The sequence below is a fragment of the Citrus clementina genome, unplaced genomic scaffold (genome assembly GCF_000493195.1).
Source record: "Citrus clementina cultivar Clemenules unplaced genomic scaffold, Citrus_clementina_v1.0 scaffold_5, whole genome shotgun sequence".
NCBI classification, from domain to species: domain Eukaryota; kingdom Viridiplantae; phylum Streptophyta; class Magnoliopsida; order Sapindales; family Rutaceae; genus Citrus; species Citrus x clementina.
This window is the reverse complement of record NW_006262201.1, coordinates 34,832,389-34,852,979: the sequence shown is the minus strand read 5'-3', so window position 1 is coordinate 34,852,979 and position 20,591 is coordinate 34,832,389. Positions and strand designations below refer to the sequence as shown.

At 36.0% G+C, this 20,591-nt stretch overlaps 2 protein-coding genes and 1 long non-coding RNA gene across 5 annotated transcripts; 1 reads left to right on the top strand and 2 right to left on the bottom strand.

The window, feature by feature from the left end:
- Positions 1-232: 232 nt before the first annotated feature.
- LOC112097658 lies at positions 233-4,549 on the bottom strand. Of its 2 annotated transcripts, none has more exons than XR_002905152.1 (5): positions 4,193-4,549; positions 3,593-3,634; positions 3,016-3,076; positions 1,655-2,861; positions 233-1,012 (listed from the first exon to the last, which is right to left on the bottom strand). It is a non-coding gene; the product is annotated as an uncharacterized LOC112097658 (long non-coding RNA). The 2 variants fall into 2 exon arrangements; XR_002905153.1 differs by having other exon boundaries at positions 3,035-3,076.
- Positions 4,550-4,844: 295 nt separating this feature from the next.
- LOC18042499 lies at positions 4,845-9,761 on the top strand. 2 transcript variants are annotated; one of them, XM_006433613.2, is made up of 7 exons: positions 4,845-5,291; positions 5,645-5,686; positions 6,190-6,318; positions 7,691-7,932; positions 8,346-8,382; positions 9,097-9,154; positions 9,246-9,761. In XM_006433613.2, the coding sequence occupies exons 1-7, from the start codon at positions 5,154-5,156 to the stop codon at positions 9,323-9,325; spliced, it is 726 nt and encodes a 241-aa protein (XP_006433676.1). In that variant the 5' UTR covers positions 4,845-5,153; the 3' UTR covers positions 9,326-9,761. The 2 variants fall into 2 exon arrangements, with proteins under 2 accessions (XP_006433676.1, XP_006433675.1); XM_006433612.2 differs by lacking the exon at positions 5,645-5,686.
- Positions 9,762-12,176: 2,415 nt separating this feature from the next.
- On the bottom strand, positions 12,177-15,456 carry LOC18040208 (probable xyloglucan glycosyltransferase 12). The gene is made up of 5 exons (XM_006433610.2): positions 14,378-15,456; positions 13,931-14,239; positions 13,548-13,838; positions 13,329-13,442; positions 12,177-13,216 (listed from the first exon to the last, which is right to left on the bottom strand). The coding sequence occupies exons 1-5, from the start codon at positions 15,164-15,166 to the stop codon at positions 12,584-12,586; spliced, it is 2,136 nt and encodes a 711-aa protein (XP_006433673.1). The 5' UTR covers positions 15,167-15,456; the 3' UTR covers positions 12,177-12,583.
- Between the last annotated feature and the right edge of the window lie 5,135 nt (positions 15,457-20,591).

Here is a 20,591-nt window from a genome sequence, read left to right as displayed (position 1 = left end):
GTGAGACATCTGACGAGCTTTACTATGTTGATAATGAAGTTGGACGTGCATGTCCACCAGCCACCCACTTAACCAAGTTCTGTAATTTTGGTAAATTAAATTATGGTGGTTGTAAAGTTTCAATTCTTGTAAAATATTTATTGCTTTGCAGAGAAAATTACTCTACAGCGCTGATTTATGAAGCTCCACTTGCTACTAGTAAAGAAATTCTATAAAAGAACGACTTGAGAACTCCGAATACGTTACAGATTTTTTAACAAACACCAACGCTGTTTTAGCTCGTTGGATCAGACTGTAAATCTAATGGTTGGGATGATATACGTGTAAACTGGTAACCGGCCAATACGGCGAAATTCGTCTGCTGTCCCTGCAGGCCCCAGAATAAAGATAAGTTTGCATAAGCAATATTTATATTTTGAGCCTGAGATATTGAGAATGTTGTACTTTGGCCCCATCAAAGTTAGATGTTCTACATTCACCCCATGGGTTTGTGAAGTATTTCTCAGAATTTGGCACTTCAACATCACTTCTTCCACAGTTTGGCCCCCTAGAATTTCCAATTTTAGCTCCGTCCTTGATCCGCAAATTCATATTTCACCCGCAATTCAAAAATAAAAGGTCAAAATGAAAATAACGAGATAATAACAAGAGTTAACGAAAGTTAACTCTTGTTACTCATTTTTATTGTAAACCAATTGTTCGTCTCCCGTAACTGGGCAATCACCACCATATTGCAAAGTACAATTTACCCCTTTTGCCGGTCATCGTGTCCCACTGTAATCGACTACGTGTCAACATTTGAGTAATGATCGTGTCAAATCACTAGCTGTTAGTTACAGAATCTGTAACGTAGTCGGAGCCCTCCGACTTCAGATGGAAAATTTGGCAATTTGGATTATAGGAATTATTCCCAGCAGCCTGCTCAAACTCCTTGATAGCAACTTCATTTTCTTCTACGCTTGTCCGGTCGAAGTAATGTGTCCACCAAGAAAGAAAGGCTCCTCAAGTTAGCCTTCATAAGCAAACCAATCAAAGCCACGGAAGATTATTATTATTATTATTATTATAAATAGTTTCGTGTTGAAGTAATGTGTGATAAAAAGCTAATTAGCAACAAACATGCTACTTTAAAGCAAACTTGAACAATGTTAAATCAGAGGAGCAACAAAGAAATGTCCCATACTTGATGACTTCAAATTGTGTAAGCAACCTATATATAACCTATGCAATGGAAAGTAATTCTTCTAGTTGATGATTTTTTGCAAACAATTGCTACATCATGTAGAAATGCATATTCATTTGTTCAGGTTGTATGCGTGCAAACCCTTCTAATAATACAAGCAGCTACTTCTTGTGTTCACAGAAAGACTCTGGAGCAACTGAGCAAGTTAATACTTGAGTCACTTTTAAAGGCTTGTATAATGCACATCATTCGAACTAAAATGATGTTCAAGTCTCACTTGCCAAGTAACTGAAACTTTTATCTCTATTAATCCATGAAACAGATCCAAGTAGACAAATAGTCCATAGATCCATGCATCTTAATCAAAACCAGTTTCAGTCATTTTAGGAACCGATGTCAATTTAGTAACTTGAAAAGCCAAGAAATTATTGGGAAAATAATTCTCTAATCCTGCATGTAACAGCCACTTACCGCCCTCCCAAATTTGGAAACTTCTGCCATCTTTGCTCTCTGCTGACCGGGAGAACCTCCATGCGAATAATCAAAAAGGCCCTTGAATGACCAAAAAGGAGAACATGCGTGTATACAATAATATCTAACTTTCAGGTTGGAAAGAATGACCAATTATAGTATTTTGGTATGCACATATTTCAGATACACAGGTGAACACAGGAAGATCAACTGGAAACTCCAATGAAATATAATTAAAAGAAACAAAAATGGGAAGAGGCAAAAATGCAGAGTTTGGACAAAAAGTGGTTCTACTACTAGAGTAGGAATGACAGTTAATAGTTACACACATTGGCTATGCCGAAATTATTTTCATCTCCACTTTGTGCACACTATGTCATAAGATGTTTGTGTATCTTTCTTAAGTTCTCTGTTACTTTGACAACATCATATTCCATCACAAATACTGATAAAGAATACCCACATCCATTCTCAAACACAAAGTAGCAGAAGATGAGCATGGTTAAGGATTGTGATGGCAAATACAGCGGAGGAAAAAGATTCAAGATCAAAACTAAGTACCTAAGCTATGCATTTGGAGGCACCACAAATATCCAAATCCAAATTCATTTGTTTATGTTACAAAATTACAAAGGTTGATCAGTTAAAGTCTACTGATTCAACAGAAGTCGCAAGGTTGCTAGTGATCATTGCAAAGTAAAGATAAACCAAGAGAGTGAGAGACTGACAAACAGAAAAAATGCTGAGAATATTAAATGAGAAAGTGTTTCAATAACATCACCAACAAACAACAGTTTCTGCATGTAATAAACATAAGTGCACAACAAAATACATGCTCAGAAAATACTTTTGATTCTTCTTACCTGTAAAGGTGACAAGACCATCGGATGATGACCCTCGCCAAATCTGAAGTGCCTTGTTAAGGTATCTTGGAGATAAGTAATCCATTGCATCAGAGAAACTTACAACAGAAAAAGTGTTGGCCGGTATGGAAGAGAAAATTTGATATGAGCCACGCGTACAATGCCTTTATGCACAAGTTATCAGCAACCTCTGTATCATATGGTTCCAAACCCCAGGCTTTGGTTTCCTCTTCATTCCGAAATCTAGAAACCACCGGATAAGTATCAGGACTGACTTCAAACTTTGTGCATGCCGTCACCATATGCTTTCTCTCACTGAACCTCTAGTGTGCAGGAGAAATCACCTGCACATGATCTAACGTCATATACTTGGAAATACTGCTGGTGAGTCGGATTAATGCTGAAGACCATAAGACAACCTCTACCCTCAGCAATTCGATTATACCAACTGAAAACAAATAATTATTAAATAAAACCAAAATCAGAAGTTCGACGAACCAAAAGGCAGCCAAACTACCTTCAACCCCAATTATAGGCTCTTTAAAGTTGCCAAATTCACCTGTTGCAAAAGATATTAGAATTCAGTCAATGGGGTTATACATCAATATATATATATATATATCCATATCTGTCAATCAACTTCTTCAAACATAAAACCTATTTTCTAGTTTTCTTGATTTAAAAAAAAAAAAAAAACTAAAATGATTGCACCATATAATTGCACTTGTCATTTTATCATCTTCTAGTCCTGTGTCACGCAAATACTAAGAATGAACAATTCATAATTTACACCAATCTCTATAAATTCAAAACTCAAAGGGGTTAACTTTTGTGTCCTTTATAAATATATGAAATAGTACTTGCATAAGAAACAAAAATAAAGCTCAGAAAACAAAAGCAGATCAAAACCCATTTCTGCTGTAGATCTGTTCTTAATAATATCGATGTTATAATGCATATAGTTTATTATCACCGAATAAATAGTAATTCAAAAAAAGAAAAAAGAAAATAATAGAACAGAGATTTAAAAACAATGAACTAAAATTAAAATATTAGCAGTTGGAATATAATAAACCTGAGCTATACAATACAGATGAGCCATAAGCAGCAGCTCTCCCTGAGAAATCCACCAAGAAAAGGGAAAAAAATAAACTGTCAAATATAAATGATTAAAAAAATAGTTAATTGGAATGGAAAAGGTTATCAGGATGACAGAATGATTTGGACGGGCAAAACCCAAGAATGCCTCCTCCACTGTCTCCATATAGCCGACCTGGACTCACTGCCATCCTTGACATTACTACTTTATCAATTTTCTCGGTGATTTTCTTTTTCATTTTTTGCATCATCTTAATTCATGTCACCAACTGTACTGATGTACTGTCTTCTTCTCTTTTTTTTTTTTTTTTTAAATTTATAAATGAAAAAAATAATATTATATATCACTAATAGAAAGAAGTGCAATCATCAATGATAACTTCAACAAAATTACAAATGGATATGAGGAGGCGGCAACGACACCAACGTAAAATGAGAACAGAAATGGATATTATCTATTTGTGTAGATTAAAAGCCAATGCCATGGCGCTAAGTCCAAAAAAAAGTTCATTAGCAAATGCCACCCGCTTGGACATGCAGGCGATGAAAATCACGGCCCCTCTGAGCAGAAATTTACCTGCTTCGATGTATGATTATGACAAGCTCCAATTCGCTGGATGCTCCCTTCCATAGCCAGAACCAGCTTTCATGTTCAGCAATTGATAATTTCGAGTTGACAACACAACTCCCTGAACAAAAGAACACATGGCACTTTCTAATTCACTGCGTCTGCATGTGCTTTTCAATGGATCAACAATTCCATACTCAGCCACATCTACATATTCAACTCTAGCTTGACCATATCCAGAGTCAGGATTGTTATGCTCTAGTAACTATATCTACCACCAATCACCAATTGCGAAGGCTTCTTAACCAACCGGAACATGTTTCCCTTCATCTGCCGAGCACAATTAATCGAGTGTCTCAAGCTGAGACTTTTCTTTTGGGGTTGGGGGGGGGGGGGGGGGTGATGCCAATAAAACTTTGAGCTGCAACCACGGGTAGGGTTGGTTCGGGCTCTCTATTAATGCCAATGGGCCATGCCTGAAGTAAGTTTGGACTGACTTTGATTCAATTTGGATTGGATCAACCAAGTCGTTATGTCCATTTCCGCTCTCCTCTATTTTCTTTCATTTATAATTATTTTTTATTATTGTTGAAAATGAAAAAAAAGAAAAAAAAAGAGCAATATTTATAATGTAAAAACGAGTATATTACGACCACTAAATGAATGCCATGTATTCAACTTTGGCGCTAGAACTCTTGATTGGGCCCAATTGCCATCCCACGCCGAGGGTTCTCTGTCAAATTCGATCGTTTACATTTCTCATGTCACAGAGAGGAAGGGCGTCGTAGGCATAATACGTATTGATAGTCGGTTGAAAACGAAAAGAGAAAATAAATTGAAGCCAGAGCCAGATTAACCAAAAAAAAAGGTAAAACCCCAAACATGGTATTAGCCTTTGGGTGCTTATCGAAATTTAATACTATCTCATAGAAGAAGTCGTCGGATAGGAGGGAATATAAATACCAGGGCAATGGGAGGGAAAGACGGAGACCGGAATAAGAATAACCCATGGCCGTCGCCAAACGGACCCCAACAAGAGAAAGCTGACGTCAAACTTTGGGGGGTTTTTCTCTTCGGTCTAATTGGCGCCACCGCCACTACTTTTGCCGTAAGTTAATTTACTTGTTCTTTTTTCATTGCTATGAAAAATGTAATGCCGATATTAGGGTTTTGTAACTTCAGAGTTTTTAGTAATTGATAGGCGATGCCTCTTGTTTCTCTCACAATCTCTGTCCAAACTGTTACGGTGCTTGGTTGAATTGCTTGTATAAGCTAATGTCATTTTGTGAGTGCGAATAGTCGCCCTATTGATAGTGAATAGAATATTCATGTCTTAGATTTTAAAACTTGATCTTCTGGTTATACGTGTGAAATCCGGAACCCATTTGCAATCAAATATTGTCATTGGTAGAAAGTTGTTGTGCTACACAGTCAATTTGATTCCTATAGCAAATTTGGCAGGTTGGGCAGCTCCGGAAGACTGTTGACTGGGTCTATTCTCAGGTAGAAATAATATGTTTCCATCAACCTTAAAGTGGGAAGCCTGTTTTACTACACTATTACTTGGATGTTGCTGATTGTTTATTAGTGTTCACTGGAAATCCTTTCAAACAGATGTTCAAGGTTCTGCATTTGTTCTGCTGCATTGAAGGTTTTAATTTGTGTTCTTGTTATTTGGAATGTGCGTGCACATCCCCATGCATACCAGCGAGTTTCAATTCTTAAGCAAGATTGTTTTCTAACAACAAAATTTGGGTCCGTAGCTTTTGAAATTTGAAGACTGAGATCTCTTTTCATTAAGTTTAGTATACTCGATCCTATGTTTGAATTTGATTCTTATAGTAATGGATGGATTGAATATTTTGTGTCTCTAGCACGGTAAGTTGATGAATATGATTTATTTATTTATTTATTATTGTTTGATTTATGTTCCAGAAAATATCATTTTTTTTTTTTTAAATATCATTGGCTGATGGAGCTGATTATGTTGTAAATGCACCATAAAGTTAAGCAGGCCACAGTCATCGTGGAAAGGAGCAAGTGGAAGTTCTTTCCGGTCATCTTTTCAGGAGGAAGCTTGGAAAAGGTATAATCGTCGAATGCGAGAGGAATATGAAGAAGAAATGGAGAGAGTGGTGAGTTTTAAGCTATATATTGTTTTTGTTTTGTTTTACCCCTCTATATATTTATGTTGTTTCTTGTTGTGAGCCTTTTCCCTTTTTTCCAGAAACTTTGGATTGCTTTTTCTAAAGTTGTGTTATGCAGGCAGAAGCTATGCATGATAGTGGAAAAGGATAGGCTTGAATAATTAGGGCCGATCAAAATAATAGTCACACCCCAAAAAACTCTTATGTAGCCATTTACTGTGAATCTCACTCCCTGCCATGCCTTTTTGTGAACATTCATAGTGGAGTTTCATCTGGACTAGCATTCTCTGTAGCCTTGCTATTTTTAGACTCTAATTGGGGAGAGAATATGAATAGACTGGGCATCATTCTTGTATGCTATAAACTGTTATGCTCTTATCAGAAACGGCAATGTTTTGATTAGTACTTGTTACTTATGTCCTTTATGGGTTTGGTTAATAAAGTACTGTGTAGTTATTGAAGTTTACAGCCATTTACTGTGAATCTCACTCCCTGCCATGCCTTTTTGTGAACATTCATAGTGGAGTTTCATCTGGACTAGCATTCTCTGTAGCGTTGCTATTTTTAGACTCTAATTGGGGAGAGAATATGAATAGACTGGGCATCATTCTTGTATGCTATAAACTGTTATGCTCTTATCAGAAACGGCAATGTTTTGATTAGTACTTGTTACTTATGTCCTTTATGGGTTTGGTTAATAAAGTACTGTGTAGTTATTGAAGTTGCTTCCTCCAGTTGGCTGCTTATTGTATTTTCTTCTTTATTTATTTTTACCTGGTGTAAACTGCATCCTTTTTCTTCTTATGTTGGATCGGTTAGTTTAGCTTAATTATGATTTCTTACCAAAGAAAAATGAAAAGGGGGTTGTGTATGGTTGATCAAGATCTGATGATGGGGTGGCAATTTGGTCTTGTCAACTTGTTCTTGGCTCAGATGGATTTTTTCTGGTCAAATTCTGGATTGTGTCTTGATGAATGGTCATTTCTCAGACTCAACTCGTATGGTTCATATGCTGAAGCCATAAATTTTTTATTTTTTTTTAAGATGTTATCTGAAAAATTGGTATTTTGGAAATTGTAATGGTATCTACTCTGATGCAATTCAAATCTGGTTCTTGTATCACTTGTTACTTCTGCAGTAGCTAACCTCTTTCTCCAAACCACAGTTCTGATTATGGAGTTGTTAGCTATTCTCCATTTCTTCCAAAAGCAACGTAGTAATACCAAAGTTTTTTTGGGGCTCAAACATTTAATTTGAATTTCAATCTGCTGGTCCATGCTTTGGTTTTGCTTTTGGTTTGGGATTTGTCATGGTACTGATCATCGTGGTATTTACATTTTGGTTCTTTGGCCCTTTGCAGGAGCGGATAAGGCGGATGCAAAGTGTGTTCAATAGAGAGAGGAATAAATATAAAAAAAGCTATGAGAGCTGGAGGCAAAATGATTATGACAATGGCACTTATCATCATCATTTCCAGCGGGATGATTGGTATTGGAAAGCAGATCCATCCTACAGACAACAGAGGACCAATTTCAGACAACCTCCAAGAGAGTCTGAAAGCTATTCGTTATCACATCACTACTCGGTTTTGGGTCTTGACAGGTAATGTTATTGTTATCCAGTTAAGCAGGACCCATTCCACATGTCTAATCTGAACAAATCATATTCTGATGTGATTTCATAAATTTGTAGTAAATGAGTCAAAGTTGATCACAGGATTGAAGTTATTCCTCATTTTTTGCCACATCTATTCTAGATTTAATTGAAGAGCAGTTTCTCATTGGGACTTAAAACTGAGTTCTGAAAAATCATGTGAAACAACAAAGCTTTTGTGAAAATGACACGTTCAGATTTGACCAGAAAATGTACTTCCAATTTTTTTCAGTTCCATTTTGGTTCTATAGCTTGTGAATGGTACACAAACCTTTGATGGCGTACAGAGTTATCTTTAATCGTGTTGCAATCATGATGGCTCTTGACCATTGTATTCATCTCACGTGTTTTTCATTACACAGGTTAAGAAAAGCTCCTTACACAGAAGCCGAGATTAAGGTACACCCCCTCATTATATTATTGCTTTTAGGTCATTATTGGAGCTTTGATTATGCTTCAGCTTTTCATTTGTCAAAGGGAATGCCAGCTGATCAAATGCTTAAGTTTGGTAGTTATAATTATGATAAGGCTCCAAAATATCATGGCATTTTCTTTTTATTTATAAAGGGGTGCTGTTTCTAAAATTTGTTTCTGGTATTGCAAATGTTCTGTAAACTTAAACCCTTGCTTGTTTAATCCGCAATTTGCTGTCTTCTTGAGGCAAATTGGAACGTGTTTGTATGCGCCCTCTTATTTTTTTGTCATTTTAGAAGTTTTTGCCGGACATTGAAGTTTTAGATCATGACTTGAAGAATGTTGGTGTTTAAGAGTGCTTGCCGAACAGAGAGTTTTGGAGTCTATCGAGATTTTGTGATGGATGAAAGCATGTACAAAACAGTGTGTTTTTGTCATGTGATTTCATTCCAATGTAAGCCTATCATTTCCGTCCATCCTGACGTTAGCAGTAATCAAGAATTGCAGTACTCACTGATCTTTTGATGATATTTGTGGCAATTTGATTGTTAGTTCATGTTTGATTTTGGATTTTTCCGTTGGAGGCCTTTTCTAAATATTGATATATTAATAAATGAGCTTCATAGCAGAACCGAGATTGTTTGCTTTATTTTCTATTTGTACCTGATATGGTTTGAAATTTCTTTTAATCCCTTGCAGACAGCATTCAGGGCCAAGGCAAAAGAGTTCCACCCAGATCAGAACCAGGATAATAAAGGTGAGACATGAGTGGTCATCATTAACTAAAATCTTGTAATTTGAAATGATACATGGATTGGATAAGTGAAGATTGCCCATGTCTGTTGCAGAGGCCGCTGAGGCAAAATTCAAAGAGGTAATGGTGTCCTATGAAGCTATAAAGCAAGAAAGAAAGGACATGAAGTCATGAAGTTGCTAACACTGCCACAGGGGTTATACAGAATAAGTAGCAAGTCTCCTATGTGTTGAATATTATCAAGTCACCTTTTCCCTGCAGCGATTAATTGTTTGCAGAACTCGAGTCCTCGGCAAACTTTCTTGTGGAAATATCCGAGTTTGTGAAATATTGATGTTGTACTACCATGTTGAGGTTGGTATGAAGAATGAAAAGTGATTTATTTCAGTATACATGTACAAAAGCAGATCATGTACTATAGAGGCATGTTATCATGCATGCATAGCTGTTGCAAAAATGTAATTTATTGAAAACTTTGACTTGCGTAGAATAAGCAATAGGTTATTTTGGTGATTTCCTCAATTACCTCATCGCATATTCAAATTTCTTCTTGTACTAACATGCTATAATGATTTTGCACTTGGTAGTGAGTACATAGTTTGTTTTCCTTCGTTTGGTTGGCCTCGAAACGGCTTGGCCGTGGTTATTTGTTTTGTATTTTGGTGGATGCTTGTTTTTAGCTGTGGAGAGTCGAATTTCTTCATGTTTTCAATTGTTAGAGTATCTTCAAAAGACTATTCAAATAAGATTTTATTACTTATTCGAAGAGTTACATCAGCATTTAAGGTTTTAAAAGACATTCAAATTAAAATTTTTCAAATAAGAAATGATTATTTCTCTTTAAATTTAGAGAGTTGATTTTTTCCTCTTTAATTTATATTTTATTATTTTTTATTAGAAAAAGAGAGAGATATTTTAATTATTATTAATTTTTTTATAAAAAAAAATTATTTTATTAAAATAATATTAACTTATTTTATTTGAATAGTCTTTTAAAAAATAATATATTTTTTATTATTTTATTTATCACATAAATAAATAAATAAATATTTAAAAAATAAAATTTATAAAACCTTTCAGAGATAGTCTTATTTACCCAAATTGATATCCATTCACATTAAAACCCTCAACGTTAACCGAGGGTTGAGTCTTTGACCCCAAGCGTTATGCAGTTATGCGTATTGTTTTTGTTAATAGCGCCGATTACAATCCAAGTGGATGTTTGTTTTTGTAGCTGTGAAAAATAGCGCTTCGAATCAGACGACTGACAAAATGATTTATTGACTGGTGTAATTTTTACAGATTTGACCATTTCAGCAGTGTCTTTTTTGGAAGATTTGACAAAAAGGAGGAAGACTGAAAATTTCCGCAAATGATTCATTGACTTGTGGTTTGTTGACGAATTCAAGTCCCCAATAAAATCTGCCATCTGCCCAAATTTGAACACAACGAAACAACGCAGAGAAGAAAACATTGACCATTTCTTTAAGTGCGCGCGCGCGCGCACACACATACATACACATATATATATATATATATATTAATTTTTTAAGAGAGTCCCTATGCTATATTGAATGTACCATACACAATTAAGAACCACACAAATTATGGAACCCACATAATTGTATAGTTCTCGTTAGTTGTGTATGGTACATTCAATATAACATAGCAAAATCCATTTTTCAATCAAGAATTTCTAATTTTAATAAAATTAGAAATTAATTAAAAGATAAAATAAACACATATTTTAATACATTATATATTTATCATGTAGTGTATTAAAATTTAAATTTTTTTTATTTTTAACTAATTCCTGACTTTATTAAAGTTAAAAATCTCATATTGGTTAACATATTAAAATGATTAACATAAGTTAATCTATTCTGTCGAAATGGAATTTATTTAAACTAAAGCAGAGGATTAAATAAAGAAGACAAGCGATGACTAAATAAATGGGCGGCGACATACGTAGGTGAGAAGAGACAGCGGGGCACAACAGAACCTGCCGAACGAGCCCCACACCGACAAACGCCCATCAATTTACAGATGTGCCATAATCCCATCCCCAATTCAAAATAACAACTTGTGGCTGGTGTGTGTTGGGGGACCATAAACTGGAATAATAGCGCGCGCCAATCGAGTTCAACATTGTAATGAATCAGGTGAAAGAAAATGTGGAAAAAAAAGCATCTAGAAAAATAGACCCATATTTTCGTATCAACAAAACAAAGTCATAGAAAAACATATAACTAACAAGTTAAAGATTCCATCAGATATCTTGTTGTTGCATGCTTGCATTCGTAATTGTGAGCATGATGGGCAGTTTTTTCTGTCAAAGATCTGATAATATTTATATATTTTTGTCCTGCTTGCAGCCGTTTTGAGATTTGAGAGAACGCTGCCTGCTAACACAATGTGTGTTGTGAAAGTGGTCGTAATCAAACTGTCTGTGTGATACAGCTGCTTCACAACAATAAATTCGGGGAGCCAGCTTCGAAAAATGGCCCACGCCCACGGCATTAAAATTGGACAATACGAGCGCCCATGTGCTGCCCCGCTGGTTAGCTGCTGATGACAATGGTGCTTTGATAGCTACTTACCATTAACTTACTTTTGCCTTTCAACTTTTCTATATCCATTTAAAAATTAAACTTTGAGGATAATCCTAATCAAGTGATCGCCAAAAGTGGTTCTATCGGGAAGCAGTTGAAATAATGAAGTAATTAATTAATTCCTAAAGGATTTTTACACTAGTTAGTAGCAACTACTTCTCAATTTAGAATAAAAACGATGAATAAGCAGTCCATAAATGCAATGACCAATAATACCATCAGAAAAGAAAATCTATTCACTTTAAGGACCAATATTTTATTATTTACATTTAGAATCCGTAAGATCTAAACATCCACTGGAAAACTTTACTTATTCCTTTTTTACTGCCGGAGCAGAAATTATCTACAATTAAATCAACATTTCCATTATCACATCAACTGAACTAGAAAGAAGAAAAGCATCAAAAGGAAAATTGTTTAACTACCTCAAACTGTAACTAAAATTCCTGTTTGACGTTTCAACAACAATTTCTTCTTACAAAAGAATTGAACCAAAAACAAAAGAATCAAAAAAACAAGAAGAAGCAAAAGAGAGGGGCAAAAAAAAGAAATGAAATGAAATCTTACATATACCACTCTCTCCGAATCCAAGGAGAAGCCATTCATCCGTCCATATAAACACAATATCTTCTCGTATTGGGTGGAAATGGGTTCGAGATTTTGAGGGTGGATGGAGAACAAGCAAGCAGAGCAGTCACGGCCCTCTAAAGTCCCCCCCGCAGATGGTTTGTTTCAGTGATAATTAACTATCTGATGTCCACCCATTTCATGTATGCCTGAAATTATCCATATCTTATCCTACAATGCCTATTGTTTGCCTTCAATCAAGCTGCTCACCAATCAAGTCTAGACCAACGAGCAGGAATGATACCCCCTGAAAGAGTAAGAAGTAGAAATGGATCCCTTGAGCAGACAGGAGGCTCCTAGCTGAAGCTGTTAATAGAAGGAAGGCCAGTGTCAATTCCTTCATGTATATCCTATTATGCTTCTTCTTCTTCTTCTTCTTGGAAACCATTTTCTCTTGTTTAGTTTCCATCTTCACTTCACTGAGGTTGGGTACAGAGGACCCCTTATTATGTTTTGACTCTTTCTCAACCAATGAAACAAGATCACCCTCAGAGGAGCGGCCGGATTTCTTGGTAACGACCCACTCATACGCACTTCCGAGCTGGAAGAGGCCAGATATCATGGCATTGAACTTGGTCACTGACATTGTGTTTTCAAAAAGAAGGTAAGGGACAATAAATGGGAAGGATTTTGGAGCAGGGAGAATGTTGAGAAATGACATGGTGGCCGGTATGTAACAGACGACCCAAGCAGGGAGCTCAGCCTCTGGGATAAACATTGTCATGGGAAGAATTATACAAAAGAGGGTGAAAGAATAAAATGGTAGGATAAGTTTTCTGAGCAGAAAGAAAAGAAAGATCAAATTAAATTTCTTCCCCATGCTTATCTGCAAAACCAAATTAAATAACAGAATAGTACCAGTCAGTAATGAGAGTCTTGGATGTGTAAATTTTGGTAAAGAATCCTCATAAACAACTAGTGTTTGAGAGAATATATACCTTGGCTCTTATGATGTCAGGCAAGCACAAGCGAAACAACTGCATTGGTCCAGAATGCCATCTGTGCTGTTGTTTCCTATAAGCTTCATAAGATTCTGGCAATTCACACTGGCACTGAACACATAGAAACGGACCAAACCATAACATTAAAAACTAATCTCAAAAGAAGTATAAGCACTGGTGTATAATTTACCAAAATATTCTGAGGCCGAGACATACCTCAACATCATTGAGGAAAATGAATTTCCAGCCCCGAAGATGAGCACGAACAGCAATGTCCATATCCTCAACGGTAGTCCTCTCCATCCACCCACCAGAATCCTCCAAAGCCTTAATTCTCCACACACCAGCAGTGCCATTGAACCCAAAGAAATTTATAAATACACCATTTACTTGCTGCTCTACTTCAAAATGAAACGACAGGTTTATGTCCTGCAGCCTTGTTAACAAATTCTCATCCTTATTCACAAAAGACCATCTTGCCTGAACCAACCCCAGCTCCTCATTATCCTGTGTTAAATTATCATCTCAAGCTTTAAAACTTTTTCATTCAATCACCGCATCAGGGATTCAAACAAGAAAAAGCCAATTAGTTTAGTTACCTTAAAATGAGGGACAGTTCTTCTGAGAAAATCAGGATTGGGTTGAAAATCCGCATCGAAGATGGCCACAAATTCATAGTCTTTGACGTAGCTGCAATTCATAGCGGACTTGAGATTACCGGCCTTGTAACCATCTCTGAGAATGCGATGCCTATAGACAATGTTGGCACCCGCTTCCTGCCACTTGAGCACCTCCTCTTTAATCAAGGTCTGCGCCGTTGGATCATCGGAATCGTCAAGCACTTGAATCAAAATCTTTGATTTAGGCCAGTCCAAATTACACACCGCGGCAATAGACTGCTGATACACCTACACCGACCAATCCAGAACAAACAAATTAAATTTTAATTTAACACAGACCGAACTAGATTCCAAAATTTGTCAAATGTAATAACAAACCAAAAAAAAAAGAAAAAAAAAAAGCGAGAGAGATAAGAAAAAGGTTACCTCTTTCTCATTACACATAGGGATCTGAACAAGCACCATCGGGAAAAATCCTTTTTGGCCGGATTCAAGATCTGAAGTGTCATCGTGTTTGGGGACGGGCTTAATTCTCTTGAAACGGATCCAGAAACAACCCAAGCAGAGAATAAGCCGGTCGAGGCTCTGAATTAGGAAGAGCACAATACAAGCATTGGCTAGGAACTGAAGCGGAGGAGCCAAATAGTGAACGCGAACCAAAACCCAGCTGGAATAAAGCAAATCAAAGGCACCCTTGATAGCTAATGGGCTCTGAAATATGTACTGGAGTTGCAGATTGGGAGTGGCAAAATGCCAGCCTTTAAAATAGGCACAGAGTTCAAAGGCGAACAAGACGACTGACAGCCAGAGGAAGAGCTTGATGCACGAGTAGAAGAACCTGGTGCGGAGTTTCTGGATTTCGTGGGTGTCGGCGGAGGTCGGTGGCTGGTCGGTGCGGCCAGCGGCGACGCGGCGTCGAACGAGGGAGCCGAGGGAGAAGAATGCGGAGGCAATGGAGGTGAGACAGCCGGCGGCCTTGTGGGCCTTCAACAAGAGAACCCACGTGAGCTGCTTGGCGTTTCTGTTGCGAGTTTTGTTGGCGGCGGCGGTGTGGTGTTCGGCTCTAAGGAAATCTTCTTCGGAAGGAGCTTCGAGTTCGACCATAGACCAGTTGGGGTTCTCCATTTTGATGACGACGGGAGTGCCGCCACCCCTGTGAGCGTGGCTCTTCTTCTTCCACCAACCGAACGACGCCGTCGAAGAAGGAGGAGCCATCTGATTCACTTCCAAACAAACTAAACCGAAGAACGCACTCTTCTTACAAGACAACCGAGTTTAAGAAAACTCCCTACAACTCCGATCTCATTGTAATGAAGAAGAAAGGAGGAGACGCGTGGAAGAAGGACGAGGAGACTCTCAGACTCGGGAGGCAGGCAGGCAGGCAGGCAAGCTCTACTTAATACTCTACTACTAGTACAAAAAACAAAAACGCCTCTCTCTCTCGTTCGATTACAGCTAGCACCAAGCCTCCTGCCTCTTATTATTATTATTATTTCCCTTATTTGTTAATTTGTTATTAAAGAAGAAACGAAAAAAGAGAGTGAAAAAGCAAACAAAATAAAATTTTTTTGGATTTATGAAAAAGGATGGTAACAGCTCAACACGTCTTTGATTTTGATTCCTTTCACCTTCCTTCTCCGGTCTCCCCCCAGTCCCCACAGAAAATACTTTTGCTCTTTCCCCCAAAAACAATATATATATATATATATATATGAATTTTAATAAACCAATCTCCAAGCCAACGAAAGAGACACACGCAGCACGTTGTATGCTAACATCTCAATCAAACAAGGCTTCCGAGAAATTGAAGTTTTGATTGGTCTTCTTCTACCCCCCCCCACTAGGAGCACGAGGTTAAATTATAATGAGGCAATGTTGTTGGATCAACCCCCTTTCGAATCTCTCACTCCACCTTACTTGTTTTAAACTTTATTTAATTTTTAGCAACTACCAAATAAAAAGGCCAATTCTAAATTCGTGATTCCGTTAAACCATCCACTGTGTCTGTCTGTCTGTGTAATAAACTCACTGTAATAAAAATCCGTTTTTTTCTTTAATTATTATTTTAACCGTGGTAACTTTTTGCGCGGGTGAATCGCTTGGGAGGTTGGATCCGATAACTTGTGGTTTGGTTTGGTAAATGTAACAATGTTTGTAAATGAAACGCGAACAAAACTCGAGAAAATTCAAACAGAAGAACCAAAACGACCAAAACCATTTCAAGTTCAACAACCCCCAACGCGTAGCGTGCTCATGGGGGCAGGGCCCAATCCCTTTTCTTTTTTTCTTTCCTAAAAAAAAAAAAAAAGAAAGAATATTCCTGTTTAGGCGTTTCTGTTGGGGGCTTTTCAGTAATTTGAAAAGCAAATTTCAAAATTCTCTCTTTGTTTAAAAAACCGAAAAAGAAGAAGAAGAAGAAGAAAGTCAAATGAAATCTAGACCGCCCATTGTAATTGGATGTGAGGAGAGGAGTAGAGACGAAGACAAAGTCCACCCCATTCTGGCTCCCAGTAAAGAGTTAAACCAGAGTAGTCCCAGTTAATTGAAATTTTCCTTTTTTAAAGAATGGCGTGCAACAAAAAGACTTCTTAAGAGGTCACTCGTTTTGATGAGATCCGGTACATTTTATATCGTTACTAGAAGTTAACTAGAGGCTACATTGGAACCATTTTATTTTTATATATAGTAGAATAAAATTCAGTAGTTTTAATTATTTTGGTATATTGTTTAAGGAAATGAATCCTATATTTCCCTAGGTCACTTGTATTACTAATTCCATTTTCATACTTTCTTTTGATGAGTTTCCTCATGTAGTTTAAATATACTAATCTAATAATTATCATAAGAATTTCATTGATTGAAAATTCCTTCCTTAAAATGAAATTACTAGAAAATCTAGGCGCACGATTTTGAATATTCAGTTTTTCTTGGATCCATTTCACTTGAAAGTGCGGACACGCGCCGAAAATGCGGTTGCACTGTTGGAGCTCCTTGGGATTTTGGCGAGGACATGAATGGTCTTAAATAGCCTCGGTCCTTGGAATAGCCCACCGACAGTTTCGGTCAGAAACTGCGAATGTCTCACAAGGGTAAAGTTGGCAATTGGGTTGACATACAGGTGGGGGCTGAAGCGACAATAATGATGCGTACCGCGGTGTTACGGTGGGTACTTAGTTTCATTAATTTTCGTGATGGTGACTTGTCCGCCAACCAATGCGTAGGGAGCACTGAAGGCAATGTGGTTGCGCTTGTATGCTAACAAAATTCTGTTTTAATGAGTTTTTAGCTGTCGTCACGTGAATCAGGATGACACGAGAGGAGAAGAGAGGAGATGGGAAGTTTCAAAATTTCGAAGTACAGTGTGATGAAAAATGAGTGGCCACTCTACTGCGTCCAGACTGTAGAGATTTTAATTTATTAATTTATTGAGAAACAATTTGCGGGACGGATAGGGGGTAAACTTGGGTTTTCGCAAGGGGGTTCCCAGGAGGTGTCAGATGGGCCGTTGATTTATGATACGTGTAATTATTGGAGGAGATCAAAGACCGCACGTGACGATTGTGAAAATGAGTTAAGAGCATAAGAGCGCAGAGGGCGACACATTTCACGAGCGGTGGTCCCCCTGGGGAAGAGAAGCCGGCGGTGCATGTCGTGCCTCCAGGTATTTGTGCGCAATCTCCGCTGGTCAGCCACTTTTGATGAAAGAATAATAATATAGTTATAAATTTTTGTATAATTTTTTTTTATAAATTAATATAATATAATATAATATAATTAATTGAATTAAATATCTCTTAATATATATTATTTATTTTTATTATATTATATTTTTATTTAACTAATAAATTGATGTTAAATTAATTTATTTAAAATAAATTTATATAAAAATTTGTGACTGTATCATTACTTATTATGTACAATTACATAATAGATGATTTCTAATTAAACACCACTCAAAAATCAAATATCTTTTTCTCTTAAAAAATCTAACATTTTTTAAATTAAAAAAATTACTTTTTTCTCTCATTTTCAGGTGAGAAATTTATCATTAGTGGTTACAATAAAGAGAATGAAAACTCATATATTTATATATATATATTCTTTTGAATGAAAGAAGCTCATTTGTTGAAATGAGGTTTAATAATAAGAATTAGAAAATATTTTAATGAAATTAATTAAAAAAATAAAAATATTAAGATATGTTTAGAGGGGTGCCAATAGTCCTGCTCAAAAAAATAATAAAAATAATAATAACAACGAGAATCTCTTTTCAACCTTGGATAATATAACATTCTCTCGTATGATATTAAATATGATCACATCATTATTCATTCGGATAATTCATGGATGACAGCTCTACTTACTACATATGATTGCTTTTTGAAAACAAAATTTCCCCTCGACCTCGAGAGAATTACACAAGACGTGAGTAATAACATAATCGAAAAAGAGGAAGAAAAAGTTCCAAAACATGTAGGGTCGGTGCTCTCGCGAATTAATTGTTTAATTAATCAAAAAGGCTTAGGTGTGCATAAAAACGACATTAGTCTCACCCCGTTTTGTATGTTCATTCATATTATTGCTTATACAGGTGGACGGCCGATTGAATTTTGTAAAATTAAATTAACTGGACAACAATGGGTGACACAAAACAAATGTGATATAAGGTCCCATCCCATGTGGGGAAGGCCAATGACACTACCGACACTACACTTTTGGAACTTTGACGCCACTATTATTAACATAAGTTATGTATTATGGGCACATTAGTTTTATGTGTATATAATTTGAATTTGGAGTTTGTGTTGGTGTTCAACTCGATCGTATATTTTTATATTATGAGTCAATTTTGCAGTCCAAAAAGCTTCCAATCATTCGTTATTTTTGGAGCTTTGTATCCCCGAATCATGACCTAAAAAATACATGCAAAACGTGCATCTCTTTACCAATAATATGGTTTCCATGTTTACTACCTCCTCCTCCCTTCTATTATTATTATTATTTCTTCATTTTGACTTCTGTAGATGTCTAAGTTCATTTGTAATGCACTATTAACTTATCTTAATGATTCAATCTTAGTCTCTCTTGTGATCTGAACTCCGTTTAAACAAAAATATAAACAAAGTGAATACGCGGCTAATATGATAAGTTTCCGCGTAATTAGCAGTGCAATGACGGTGGACGCACGGGGGAAGGTCAAGGCTCGACTCAAAGGCTATCTGCTTGATGCTTTAACAACTTGATTAATTAATATCTGTTTGCGTGCACTTAATGCTTTATTACCCATGCACAGCTGTGGATTAACTGTACATAACTAAGCTATAATTACGCAATTAAAAGTACTCTCTCTGTCTCTCATTCTCTGAAGGAAGTTTCATACCCATGCATTTTGCTCCTATTATCAACTAGTTAAAGGGCAGTCGGACTGGTACTTTCTCTTCCTCTTCTCTCTCTTTTGTTGTATTTAAAAGACCTTTACTATTTAAAGGGAGAACAACACTTTCATATACTTTTTAGATTTTTTTTTTTTACAACTCGAGTCCTTGAAAATGTTTTTAATATTTTATTTTATCCTTCGTATTAAAATAATAGTGGAAAAATTATAGGGTTATTGGCTAAAAATGACTTCCACATATAAATGAATGACTATAGATTTCTAAAAAACTAAAAAGGGTGGGATTATTTAAACACACAATAGTACTCTTGGCACCCATGTTAAGTGGCGAAGCTAGCACCATCTCTTAGGGAGGTGCTATTTTTTTCAAATTAAATTTATTTCTCAAAAAAATTGTTCTATACAAATGAAATTATTAAAATACACTACATAAACAAATAATAATAATAATAATAAAAGGACAATATAAATCATAAAAGCATTATCAACGAAGTTATATCATGCTATTCTTTATAAAAAGCGAACTCATCTATCATCGCATTTGATTTTATATTGTTCGCAATTTCTCTTTTAATGTAAACAATCATACAATTTTAAAGAAATTCGTTCTCCATCTTGTTTTGATGTATTATCTTAATCAATTTTACAGAAGAAAATATTCTCATATGGTGAGTTCTCAAATCGGGCATATCTATCTCACTTTTTTCTTTGAATAAAACTCCAATCTTAATAAAAATTTCTCAACTATTGTCTTCCAGCCTTTGAATCTTTTTTTTTTTTTTTCAGTTGAGGTTAAGTGTACAACATTTAAAATGTCTTGAGATTTCACTTGTAATGTTAGACAAAATAAATCACTCAACCCTACAACTTTATTTAATAAATATAAAATGTAAAGATGTAGTGATTCACTCGCACCTTCTATTTTTTATTGCAAGTTTTAATAAGGACGAATTATAATTAACTTTTTTTTTTTTTCCAAAAAGTTCATTGGGCGGCAGCCCCGGTTAGCCTCCTCTTATCTTCGCCCTTGCCCATGTTTTCATAATTTTTTTTATTACTTTAATGTCTTTGAGTGAAATAATTAAAAAGTTAAAAGGACAAAATAAATTAAAATAATATATACACCTAGCCTGACTTATAACTCTACCAATTTTCTTTTCATAATTTTTTATTCAAAGTAAGAGATAAAGTTTTATAGTATTAAACTTACTAATTAATCATGTATTCAAAATATAATCATTGTGT